Here is a 13,771-nt window from a genome sequence, read left to right on the forward strand (position 1 = left end):
TACTGAAGGAAACTTAAAAACAGCAGGATTCTCAGGCAGGTTCTGCACAGTCTTTTTTCTCTGGTTTCTAAGCGGATTGGAGATAAATATATCTGCGGAAAGTCCTCCTTTTTTTTGTCATATACTGTTTCTTTCTGTCTGTAGGTTTCACATTGTATTTTTACGCTCATTTTAACTTCATAAGGTCTTTAAATCACACGCACTATAATATCACCACCGTACAGGTTAGATTGATTTTTACTGCTTGTTTTCTGAGCTGTTACCATCACAACATTATTCAAAAATAACAACAAGTTTTTCTTTTACTATTTCCTGAGAATAATTAACTCTAATGCGAATGTCATGAGACGATGTGATTGGCTGACACCGTACAGATCTATATTTCCATGGAATATTTTATTGAATCAGCCTGAATAATGAAATCATTGAAAGAGAGTCATTTTTGCAGCGTGTTAGCTGTGCAGCTCCACTTTAGAGCGCTGACGGGAAAAACGTGAGCGCCACGTGCAACATCCAGCTTAATGAGATCACACACACACACACACACACACACAGCTGAATGTGTGGGTTGACGAGAGGTTAGATTATTCACGCTTGTGTTGGTTCCTTTGAGAAAAAATTCCTGCAGTTCAGAGCAGAACAGGCTTAGAAATCTGTAATCTGACATTAGACGTTCTTATTCTTACTGATTTCATATTTTTAACGGCTGAGTGTGGAATAGTTTACTAAATTAATCAACACTAATATCACTAATGTCAGCATTACAGCATAATCTGAACATAAATATGTTGCAAAACGATCAAAAAGCACTTTGGGGGAGGTACTGGTTGCCACGTAGACCGTCTTTATAACTGCACATTTAGGTAAAATGTGTGTTTTATTCAGAAAACTGATAAAACTGCAGTCGTAACACAGAGTCCTGGATGAATCATGTTTCTCTCTGTGGGTTTGAAGTGGCGTCAAAGTTCCCTCCACTAGCAGACGTAACACACACTGCTGACATGAATTATTTAACAGTTTGACACACACACACACACACACACACACACACACAGGTCTTCAGCACTCTCATGGGTGTAGGCTGAGATTTGAACTTGCACACAGTGAACAGTGAAGCCTGCTGTGATTTGATTCTGCATGTTTAAAGATTTGCTTTCGTAGTTTCTTTCACAAAAAAAAAAAACTCCACAGATTTGCAGGCTAAGCAGCCAATCAGATCGCTTTAAATTAAAGATCAAAACCTGCTGATCAGTTTGTCTGCCTGTAACTGCTTTATTTTTCCCCTGATTTGTTGTCTGCTGAGTTTTTCAGTGCCTCAATCTACCCAATGCTTGCCTGGCAGACACTGTACCCTATGCTTTGCCTTGCAGGTTCTTAGCCCAAAAGCAAATGGCTTTTCCAGGTGCTGACCTAAAAGTTCCACTCTTTACTTCCATTGCACTTAATGTGTCTTCAACACCCCATTAACCCCGCCCCCAAGATGAACAATCTTTGTCTTTCTGAACCAATCGCAAGGGTTTTAGTGAGTCACCATTTGCCTGTCCCTCACCTTTGAGCAGTTCTGCCACATTTCCATAAGCACAGGTTAGTTTGAAAAGTCTCTGTTCATCACTTTGTAGCTTCTAACTGGATATCTGTAGTTTGAAGTTTAGTTTCACTCACTGTTTTACTGTGTCTGACGCACAGAGATGTCGTCTTTTTTATTCCACACATTCTTCTTCCTACATTACCCACAATGCAACACAACCGCCTACAGTTCAGTCAGAGATTGGGGTGCGTTATGCTAGCAGCGGCTAATGTAGCCTGGAGCCTGCGGCAGAGACGAGCAGCTACTGAGGTCTGGTGAGCTCACTGCTTTCTAACTCCACACCAACACGTTTGTTTCACTTTCAAACTTTTAGTCTTCAGCCCCGACCGACGCCGACTCAAGTGACATCACTTGAGGACATTTATCAGACTTCACACAGCTGAGACACTAAAGGCTTTATACGACTTGTTTCACATATAAGTGTAGTCTCCAACACCTGGAAACACATGCTGGGATGTAAAATCGGTGGACTTACTGCTGATGCACCAGTGAACCAGCGGGAGGCTTTTAGTGTCAAGCTTCCGTTAGCGTTCGCGGTGCTCAACAAGAAAAGGGCATATTCTGCACTATTTGTTTAACTCTAAAATATTGCAGCGAGCTGGTAGGTGCAGAGTTGCAGATGGCGGTTTGTAAGTACCGGCACACCTTCAACACGTCACCTACGTTAATACTTTTTCTTTTATCTCGCAGTGCAGCGCAGTGAAAAAAACATTCGCACACTCACGGCTCAGTTTTTCCCAGCCCTTTTCAATAAACTGTATTTGTCTCTGGTGAAGGAGCTAGTGATGTGTCATGTGCAAAAGATGCGGCTCCGAGAGCCGATGCTTTGTAGTGAATCAGAAGAGCCGGCTCGCTGCTCACCTCAGTGCTCAGCCTGAGCTCTGCTCAAGGCAGAACTTTGTTTTGATTGGTCAGCAATGGCATCGCGGCCAATCAGATGTGAGGATATGGGATCATACCATTATGTAAAAACAGAGAGGGGGGTGCTGAGAAGTGGAGCGGCGCTCCACTGTTAGGGTTAGGGTTACAGAATAAATTCACAAAATTAGGCAATTATAAGGATTCTCATAAAAACACTGCACATGAAAGGGTTTTCAACACACAAACCATTGATTTTTGCAAAGTTACGGTAAAATAAAGGCCTACAAAAAAATCCTAAATTAAGAGTCGTTCAGGAGTCGAAAGAGCCGGCTCTCTGAAAAGAGCCGAACTTCCCGTCACTAGAAGGAGCCTGACAAGACAGCATCCTGAGTCGCCAACACACGCCGACCTCTACAACGATGAGGCTGCAACTCCACCTTCTCATCAACATCTCAAAGCACAGAATCCAAATTCAGCTTCACCAACAACACACATTCAGCTTTTCATGCTTGAACAAACAACCTCATTCTAACACACACACACACACACACACTTGACTACAGCAGAGTGTGTGTGTGTGTGTGTGTGTGTGTGTGTGTGTGTGTGTGTGTGTGTGTGTGTGTGTGTGTGTGTGTGTGTGTGAGACAACCAGCTTGCACGTGCTGTGAGAATCTGACAGGGGAGTAAAGGCCACATACACACTTTCACTATTCCCATGGTGACAGTCATCGGCATAACGCCTTCCCTAGCCCCTCACCCTAACCGTCACAAGTAAGTGTCTAACCTTAACCCCCCCACCTTCACCTAATTGTAACCTGAACCCTAAAACCAAAGTCTTAACCCTCAGAAAGCCGTCTCTACCCATGAGGACCTCAACTTTTGTCCCCACGGTGACACAAGTCCCCGTGGGTTAGTGTGCATTCAGGTTACAGTCCCCACCGGATATAAGAACACGACACACACAGTAGTGTCTTGCAGGCATGTGGTGTGATGCAGAGATGTGGCTGGGTACCATCTGGGACTTACACAGCCTCTCTCGCATGTAAACACATTTTCTTCTGTTATGGTCAAAGACTGACTGGAAATATACCAAGAAATTATAGATAATATGTAACATTAGCTTGGAGTCTATTTTGTAAAATAGAAAAATAATCCAATCAGTAATAGGGCGGCAACTCATGATAGTTTTCCAAAGAGTAATGTGCTGATGATGTTCCTGATTAATACATTTATAATTTGGTCTAGAAAATGTCAGAAAATAGGAAAAAAAAATAAAAAACATCACAATTTTCTAAAACCCAAAGTGTTGTTTTGTCTGACCACCAGTCCAAAACACACAGATACAACGATTAGTCGATTGATCAATACAAATGACTTTTTAAGCAAATCTCTGGTTGCAACATCTGAAACGTGAGGACTTGCTCCTCGTCTCTGTTTTATATCACTGAAATCTTTTGGTTTTGGACTGTTTTGAAGACGTCACCATCACACGGGCTCGGAGAAACAGATTTTCACTATTTTGTGACATTTAATAAAGCAAAAAAATGTAATCGATTAATTAAGAAAATAAAATCGACAGATTAACCAATAATGAAAATAATTAGTCGCAGGTTAAATTAAATTTAAAATCATAAAAGATGAAGAAAAGCAGCAAATCATCACAATTAAGAAGCAGGAACTAGTTAGTGTTTGGCATTGAAACTTGAAACTCACTTAAACAATAAATCAATTACCAAAATAGTTGCCAGTTTATTTTCTATCTTCAGCTCTTATCAGTAACGTTTATCAAATTTGTCGTATTCATAAAAGTTTGAACACAAACTGTCTTGACTGAATCATGCGTTATACTGTATCAGCATCTCCTTCAAATACCAGTCAATTAACTAAATGTGTTAATTGATCCTTTTCAGAAATAGATGTTGGACACGACTTAGTGAAACCTGCAGGTATTAATATTATATTTATAAATTCTGCACAAACATAAAGTGTGTATTTTATATGTATTTTTCTGTACATATAACCTCCATCTTTTTTCTCTCCATCCGTTAGTGACGTGGTGGTTGTCATAGTGATGTGATGGAACGGCAGCAGCCTGCAGGGACAGGTCATGTGACCACACACACAGGAAGTCAATTAACACAATAGGGTTATGTAAGGCAGTATTGAGCCTCACGGTTTCTCATTGATAGGACAGAGGGACAGAGAGAGGACAGAGTGGGCTGCAAAAGTCAAGTCACAGTGTAATTAAAACTAGCTGATTTCCAATCTCAAGATATTCACTTACACAGAAGAATTACCTTTGTTTATATGTTATTTTCTATGTGACTTCCTGTCTAGTGACCTTGAGCTATACCAGTAAGACATAATAAAAATGAAGATAATTCATCACCAATTTTGAGCAATCCCGCCCGTTTAATCAAACAGCCTTCTCGGGGCACTGATAAGACGGTTGCTAAGGCGTTGCTAAGCAGTTGCCATGTGATTGCTGCAGACAGGTTGCTATGTTGTCAGTAGGTTCTTGCTGGGAGGTTGCAGTGTTGTTCTGTTTGGTTTGGAAGACATGGCTAGTTGGTTCCTAGTGCGTTTGTGGTGGTTGCTAGGGAACTTCCAGGTGGTAGCAATAGCTAGGTTCTTGCTAGCGTGGTGTGCACAGTTACTAGGGCATGACAAGATAGTTGCCAAGTGATGTATTGTACATGGTGTTGCTAGTTGTTTTCTTTGGTGAGTCTGGGCGGTTGCTAGGGAGTGCTGCATGGTTGGTAGGATGTTGTAAGGATCTGTAGCCATGGCTCTTTTCTTCAACTGGTCCTGCAATACACTTGTCAAATAAAAACTTTCTGCTTCTTTAATTATTTGGACTTTTGATAGGCTCTTTAAAAAACTGGTCCTTTATTTTACTGGTCCAAAAATGCCACTGCACGACCAGGTAACCTGAACAAGAATCTCTACTTTACTGAAGTACAAATTAAAGATTTCATATTAATTTTTCAGTGCACTCTTAGCAAATGCGTGTGTGTGTTTTATTAACTCCCAACATTCACGTCTGTCTTTTGATTTCCACCGGCGGTTTCTCCAGATTGCCTCCCCTCCCACAATGCATCTGTGGCGACGACACATCTGACTGTTTGGGCAGAAATGTGGGAGCGTTGGCGGTGAGATGTCACAGCTGAGGCATGCAGATTCTCAGTTAAATTAATAATCTGCTACACTTCTCCTATAAATAAATGTCTGCCCACTGTGAATCAGACTGTGTCCCAATTCCACACTTCCACTCTGATCCTGTTAAGTTTAACACTGTGTATTAATGGCAGTCCACTATTCTGCAGTTAGTACACAAGACATTAATATAGTGTACTGTTTAATACTTATGTGCAAGATGTGCATCAGCATGCTAACATGCTCACAATGACAATGCTAACATGCTGATGTTTAGCAGGCAAAGTTTGCGATCTTAGTTTAGCATGTTAGCATGCAAACAGTATATTATAATGGCCATTTTAAAAGAAGATTAATTGAGAAAATAATTGTCAGAATAATCAATAATGGGGAAAAAACTATTCTGGTTGCAGCCCTAGAGTATTATATGAAAGCTGGATGAAAATCACCTAAAAATGTTCAATAAAAAAATAATAAAAATTGTAAAACCAAAGAGATTTATGAATTTATTCTTTGGTACATTGGTACCTGTTGAGTGTTGCATTGTGGGACAAAGTGTCCATCAACACAACATTCAAAAATTCAAAAATGCAGTCATTTTAGTCTGCTGCCATTTTAACAGTTTGACCGCAGTACAGACTGTAAACACAGCTGTGGCGGACACACACACACACACACACACACACACTCTCTGAACCTATAGTCAGACCGAATCAGTGTTCAGTATTTGGGACACAGAAACTGTTTGTGTAAAACAGAACGAAATGTTATGAAGCTTCTGGTCTTTTCGCCTCCGACAGTCACTCGGGGTGCGAATCTTTGGCAACCTCACGATTCGATTCTGATTCTTGGTGTCACAAATCGATTCAGAATCAATTCTCAATTCAAAACGGTTCTTGATTCAGTTAAAAGAAAGGGGGGCACTATATTGTGTGTGCCAAACTACTGACTCCTGTCCTTTGCCCACTGAGCTGTAAAGGAAACATACCGACAGTTAAGCTTGATGAAGCTTTTTTATTAAACTTATTTATTAAAGTTAACTGCATTAACTTGGAAGCATCTTACGGTCATCTTCCTTTATGAAAATAATGAAAGTGTGATTTAATGACCAACATCACTGGTTAAATGTTTTAGTGAAAACAGAAGTTGATGTGTGTGTGAGTTCTGGAGTAAAGGGCTGTGTTGTTGCTAACGTTGCGTCTCCAGCAGCGGAGAAGAGCATCTCTGCTGCAACACTAGTACCGGGGAAAGCCATCGTCGTCCAAAACGCTGTACGGACGCAGGGCTTTTGTGGACAGAGTTATAGTCTTTGCCCCACCAGCCGGTCTCGTTTGTTAGTGCTGAACTTTGGTGCTCCGCTCTGCTAGCGTTAATCTGGAGGTGATGGGGTACTTAGTATTCACAAAATACTTCAACTTTGTCTTGCAAAAGGTAATTATTAAGTCATTAATTTCAAAATTAGCCCAAACGCTTGTCTTTTTTGAAGGTGAACTACAAGATTACTCTAATATGTGCGCGCTGTACTCAGATCCTTTACTTAAGTAAAAGTAGTAATACCACAGTGTAGAAATACTGTTAAAAGTAAAAGTCCTGCATTCAAAATCTTCGCAACCTTTCAGTTCCACCTTTTTCGTTTCGTCAACATAACGTTATTTAATGCTATTACAAACATCGATTTTTGTCATTTATGAATCAATTCAGCAACGGAGAAGAATCGCGATTCTTATGTGAATCGTTTTTTCTACCCACTCCTAACAGTCACCATCCATTTTAGCTTCCTGTGTCACTGTATCGCCATCTGACTCTTCCACTTTTATCTTTCCGTCTCTCTCATTAACAACCTGTATCTGTCTGTTTCTCTGTCTCAGTCTCCTCCAGTCCCGTACCTACAGGAGGAGTCTGCAGCTCCTCATCCATCATTCACTTACTGTCTGTGTGCTCTGACCTCTGACCTCCTCTGTGTTAGTCGCCTGTAACCTTTGTGAGGGAGGAGACAACCTTCTTTTATCAAACGATCGTATCAGCGAGCCTCGTGGGAGTGCTTACTCACACCAGCTTCCAGACTTTTCTAATCTGCGGCCTTCAGTCGCTGGAGTTTAGCTGGCTGTCAAACTGAGGCTCTCAGATTCAAGCTAACATGTCAGGAGTCTGATGATGCTAATAAAGTAAACACAAACATCTTATCCAGCTGATGGTATTATGCTGCATCAAAAACACCTTTAGACTTTCAACTGATAATGACAACAATAACGTGCAATACACACCGGCCTATCATGGAGCATCTGACATGCGTCAGTGACACCCGAAGCGCAAACTGGATTGGCCATACATAGAAGAAGAAGTCAGTACAGTAGCCAGGATGTGCCAATTGGTGAGGCATTTGAACATTTCTATAGATTTTGTATTTCTACAACCCTCCCTAATCCTTTAAACACATCACTTTGTTAGTCTGCCTGCCACAGGTTTGTCACAAAACTGCTCGTCCAATACAGGTCCAAATTTAAAGAGCAACTAAACCCCCAAACCGGTTGTTTTAGCTGAAAACCAGTGTATATGGGTATTTAGTAGTGTTGTTGATGGATTCAGGTCCAAATCTTGACATTTTAGTGCAAAGTATTTGAATTCTACATATTGTGTTATAATATGTGACCGCCCTGTACAGGTTGAAACCCGGCTACTGCAATTGTATTTTGCTATTGGCTGATCTGGAGGCAGGTGACGTATATGGTGGCAGCGTTCGTCACCAAACAACCCCGTCAGACCGAGTCACATGTCACACGTGTCGCTGCTCTGATTGGTTGTAGGTCTGGGCCTGCGTCCAGTCTGCAGGTCCGTCCACCAGGCTCACGAATCTCAGATCAAACTGTCAAACTAGGCAGCGCTGATCAGAGATGAATCCAGATCCTATTTCCCGCCTCAAATGTCTTCAGAAACACATTTTAGGGTACATTTCCCAACTGCATGTGTGGGAACTTTCTGTCGAAACAGTTGTTGTCTAGCGTCTCTTTCCTACTAGACAGGAAGTAACACGTTTCGTATTTCTGGTTCATTTCAAATAAACAGAAGAAGCTAGCTAGCATGAGAAATGATAGCAACCACTATTTAACAGGTATTTACGGAAACTCAGTCTGATTGACAGGTGATCACTGATTGGTGCATTGTAGATTCACATGGAATACAGAAAATACATTTTGCAACCACACAAAAAAAAAAAAAAAAAAAAAAAACTTCCCACTTCCCTTCTTTTCTCACCCAATCAGGGAGCAGATTACTCACCACGGTAACCAGATGGCGTGCAGACACCACAGCGTGCTCCGGCTGCACCTCGTGATGTGGCCGTGCCAGCAGGTCGAGGGTTCGATGGCCGCCGGGCTCCTGACGAAACCGAGACTCCAAGAGGGCGGCTGGCATCCCTTTGGCTAACCTGGCAGGGTGCTGATGAAGGTGATGATGGTGGTGGAGGTGGAGGTGGTGGGACTCTAGCACGGTGTCCACATCGTGCTGTGGGTTCAAGTCGTGCTGGGGGTGCAGAGGTGGAGGAAGACGACCGGAGCGACGAGAAGGGAAGAGACGAAGCTCATGATCACTAGAAGACGATTCTGAGGAGAGAAGACGAGGTGAGATAAAAGGTGGAAGACATTACCGTTGATAGTGACTTTTAAAAAACAGTGGGTCGTTGAATTCAGGTAGAAGTAAACAAAAGCAACTTCTCATTTTTAACAGCTGACAATTTTGCTGACTGAAATGAGAACTGTCGCTGGCAAAAATGTATCAGCTGTAGCTAGGTAGCTAATTACCGTTTGCTCCGAGAGTTGGTTGAAAACAGTTTCCTGCCTACTTATAATGTTCACGGCTGACTCGCTAAAATAAAAGAAAACGCTGACAAAGGGTCTCAAATATGGGGGTGTGTGTGTGTGTGTGTGTGTGTGTGTGTGTGTGTGTGTGTGTGTATATATGATATAATGCTAACTCAGACAGTGCCATGTAATGATGCCAAAAGACTGAGGTCGAAGCTAACAGGTCACCGACAAAAAGCTAGCATCATTGTTCTTTTAATAATGTTAATGTTAGCAGCTAATGCTAAAGCAGACTGTTTAGTCCATTCCTTACACTTTTGCGGTTGCATTTTTTTTGTTTTTGAAAGGCAATAAAAGAGACGCCACCCTCCACACACTTTAGCACTGCGGAGGGATTTATCCAACAGTCATTTCAGACTTGACTTTAAAGACTCAAGAGGAAGAAGATATGCTCATTCCTCTAATCTTAAATATGTAGCCCTCCAACACAGCAGGACTCCCAGAGAGACAGCAGTAAGAGAGATGGGAGCAGGAGGTCCCATCTGTCTCTCTCTCTCTCTGCTGTCACAGCGTCTTTGGTCAGGACGGAGGCTTTCATCAGTCTGCAGGCAGGCTGAGAGGAAACCCCTGCACACCGACTGAACTCACCCAACCGTGATGAATATGAACACTGCATAATTCATTCTCAGTCTTTATTTATCCTGGGAGAAAAAATAATCTACTGAGCGAAGTGCTTTTTCCCCGGAAGCATTCGGCTTCACATTCACAGCTACAGACGTTCATACTGGGAGCTGAAAGGACCCGAGATGGACCAGTCTATTTAAAGAAAACCAGAACCTTCAGCAGCTGGACCTGAGCCCAGTCTTCTTGATTTCCAGTGTTTGTTGGATGCAAAGACAACATGGACGTGCATGTTGACAAAAGGCAAATCTTCCCTTTTCAGTAATCAATAAAAATATGTACCTTTGTGATTTAGCAAAGACTATAGACAGACTTTTGCGTAGGATAATAGAGAAAGAGGAGCGCTCCTTTTTCTCTCGCAGATGGTTGGACTCCATTTATTTTATGTATCAGATTTATTTAACAGAGTTGTTGTGCAGTTAGCCAAAAGGCACATTTGTATTTGTAGCCCCTGGACAGAGTGTTGCATTGGTGAAAAGCAGAAACACTGCTTCTAGCAGGCATTTTTTAATCACACTGAGGAAAAACACAAGGGCCCCTATTTGTTGTTTAACTCGATAAATGGCTCCACTACCATGCTAGGGAAAGAAATTTGCTTTGTTGATGCATTTAGTGCAAGCCTACTGGCAGAACGTTCAAGGCAACCCATCCGACAAAAGTGGTGGACAAACTGACCGACCCACCGACGGACAGACAGACCGACATTGTTATCCCTGGAGCAAAGCCATTAGCATGGCTAAAAACACAACGCTGTGAAGGTAACAAACGCAAACTCCAACATGATGAATACACATTCATCATCATCATGTAATTCGCTGCGTTCAGCAATCAGCCAGAGATGCAGCAGGTGTTTCTCACTGTCCAATAAAACGTGAATGCAGAGCTGATGCTGGAGGTTTCTCACACAGCTTCAGTCCGACCTCCACGCAGTCTGAGCTGACAGGCCGCTCGTCCAGGCGTCTGTTAGACTGTTTGTTCTGGCAGAGAATACGCTGAAAGGAAGACAAGAAAACATCTGACAGTGTTCTCTGACTCCTGTCTACCAGACTGTCTGCCTGCCGAGGACAGGACTACTTTTCTTGGCTGCATCTGTGCAAAAAATCTGTTGCGTAAGTCAGTCAAAGACATGTAAGGACATGTCTGTTTCATGTAAGGACATGTCTGTTTCATGTAAGGACATGTCTGTTTCATGTGAGCTTCCTGTTTTGTTTTTGTTTTTTAAAAAGGAGGTATTTTGGTCAGCCGTGAATGAGCTTAAAGCCAGTTCAGAGGCTGTTTCTCAAAAATAAATGTGTGCATTATATTTTGCTGTGTTAAATTAAAAATAACCTGAGACGGCAGTTTAAGGAGGTTTCAGTTGACTGAACCAGTCCTTTGAGATGGCTGTGGAGCTGACACAGCTTCTCTCTGTCTGGCTTCTTTTCTCCCTTGCGACAGCGTCCTGGTTGCTATGCACATCGCTGAGCTGAGCCGTGCTCTGATTGGACAGAAGAGTCGGCCCTGCCTCGCCTCTGTGGGAGCTGTCAGCCAATCACGGGTCAAGTTAGAGAGGGCTGACCAGGTAACTCTGTGGGGAGACACACACTCCCCAACACACACATACACTAGAAAACGACCCGGGTTTGTCTGTCTGCGTCTAATGTTATGTAGCTTAATAATTAGCTTATTAATAAAAACATCCATACATTTTGACTTCTGTGTTTAAAAACATAACACTAATTGTCCTGAAGAGGCCGCTACAACTCAAGACCAGTAATGTGTCATTTAGAAAATACTGGAAGGTCCAGTTTGTGCCTCTCATGTAATCAACGTTCATTATTACAGTCCAGGTACAGAACTAAGCTTCTTCCTTAATATACTGCTGCCCCCCCGGGGATCAATAAAGTTTTACCTTATCTTAATCTGTATAATATATATCTTATTTATTTGTTGATTATATTTTGTATTATTAATCTCAATCCACAAAGTCACTAAAAATATCAAATAAATGGGGTGCAGTAAGTATAAAGTAGGAGAAAATTAAAATACTGAAGTATGTCAAAATTGTACTTAAGTACAGTACTTGAGTAAATGTGCTTGTACAGAGTTTAGAGTTGGGAAAAAGAGGACTGACCACGAGTTGAGGTATTTAAAATCAGTGTCAGGAGAGAAACAAGCGGTTTGGTGCATCCCACCAAACTCGGACTCTTTCCTGCTCTTACAAAACTGATCCGCCTGGTGTTCGATAAAGTAGATTTTTAACCCGTTTCACGTAGTGGGACGACTTGTGTCGCCACCGTCCTCGTTTAGGTGGAGAACAGACTCTTGAGCATTTTTAGAAATTCCTTCAAAATGTATGATGCATGATCGCATCTTCATTCGGTGTTATATGCTCTAAGTTACTGATGTTTCAAAAAGTGCTGCACAAAAAAAAAAAAAAAAAATACAGTTTCCTGTTATTTTGGCTTCCGTTTGGCCCGAGGGAGAAAACGTTTTAAAAGCTGACAGAGCTGTGGATGAATCACAGACTATATAGTGTATGTGACGCCACCATTTCCTGCTCGCCACTATCTGGAGCAAGAAAATCTCAATTTGGGTAAAGCAACGGAGCCTGGTTGGAGCTGAGGGTGCGGAGCAAGCAACAACTGCCCCTAATGAGTGCAGTACGCTGGGCATGCAAACTAACAAATATCCATATATCACCGATTCAGTATTGTTTGTTTTAAAAATAATTTGGAAAATCGAGAGAGCTCAACTTTTGCCTTCACGTTAATACAGCCAGCATTTAACGGCCACTGGAGGAACTGCAAATGGGAGCCAATTAGGCAACCAGTTGCTCAGTCTGGTGGGTCACTCTGACCTGAATTCAGATTTGAGTGTTCACACAGCAAACGTGGCATCTAACAGCCCTGAAGTTGCAGCGGGTATATCTGCATTTTGTGCTGCAGTTTCAAATAATCATTAAAGAGATTTTAAAATGTTTAAATCTGTCGTTTTGATTAAAATATTTCCTGTTAATTAAGCACACCAATATCTTGGCCTTAAAACCTCAGAGGTCCATCCAGACAAAATCACCTCATCACCAGTATAATAATAAAAAAAATTAAAAAAAACCCATTATCTGGTCCCAGCTTCTTCCTGTGTGAGGATTTCCTGTTTCATATCATTTTAAAATGAATCCATTTTGGGATGTTTGACCTCTGAGAACAGAATTTGGAATTTACACTAAATGACTACTTGAAAAAAAGAACTGATTCATGAAATCAATCATGGAAATGATCATCAACGACTTCATCATAAGCTATTTTCAGGTAAATTCCTGCACAGTATCACCATATCATCCGTGTTGGATCTTTTCAGTACGTCATATATACACAATAGTGAACAAATTTAGCCTATTCTGTGGCATTTCTCCACATGCTGTATGGGCTCACTAGATAACACATCCTATCATATTCTTGTGGAAGGTTTGAGCTTCTGTTGTGAGGATTGTAATGTACACTATCCTGCAAGATTTTAGAGCTGCAACAAACATTATTTAAGGATTAATCGGTAACAGATATCATAAAATATCTGAGGTTGAAATGGTTAAATGCCCATCACAAGTTAAAGAGGTTATTTTGCTTATTTTATCTGAGCAACACAGATATTCGGTTTGCAAGCAAACAAATGCGAGCGTCTGAGGAGCTGTTACCAGCATTTTAAGGTT

At 41.6% G+C, this 13,771-nt stretch overlaps 1 protein-coding gene across 3 annotated transcripts in view; it reads right to left on the reverse strand.

Moving 5' to 3' along the window:
- ptprr (protein tyrosine phosphatase receptor type R) overlaps window positions 1-13,771 on the reverse strand; it is a 44,095-nt gene that overhangs the window by 29,788 nt on the left and 536 nt on the right. For all 3 annotated transcript variants that reach the window (XR_006376741.1, XR_006376742.1, XM_044185381.1), the window contains exon 2: window positions 8,882-9,204. Coding sequence is in view for 1 of the 3 variants with exons in the window: in XM_044185381.1 (XP_044041316.1) it covers window positions 8,882-9,204 (323 nt within the window). In the remaining 2 variants the exon portion in view is untranslated. The remainder of the gene's footprint in view (window positions 1-8,881; window positions 9,205-13,771) is intronic.

This window comes from Siniperca chuatsi, linkage group LG23, assembly GCF_020085105.1.
Source record: "Siniperca chuatsi isolate FFG_IHB_CAS linkage group LG23, ASM2008510v1, whole genome shotgun sequence".
Taxonomy (NCBI): domain Eukaryota; kingdom Metazoa; phylum Chordata; class Actinopteri; order Centrarchiformes; family Sinipercidae; genus Siniperca; species Siniperca chuatsi.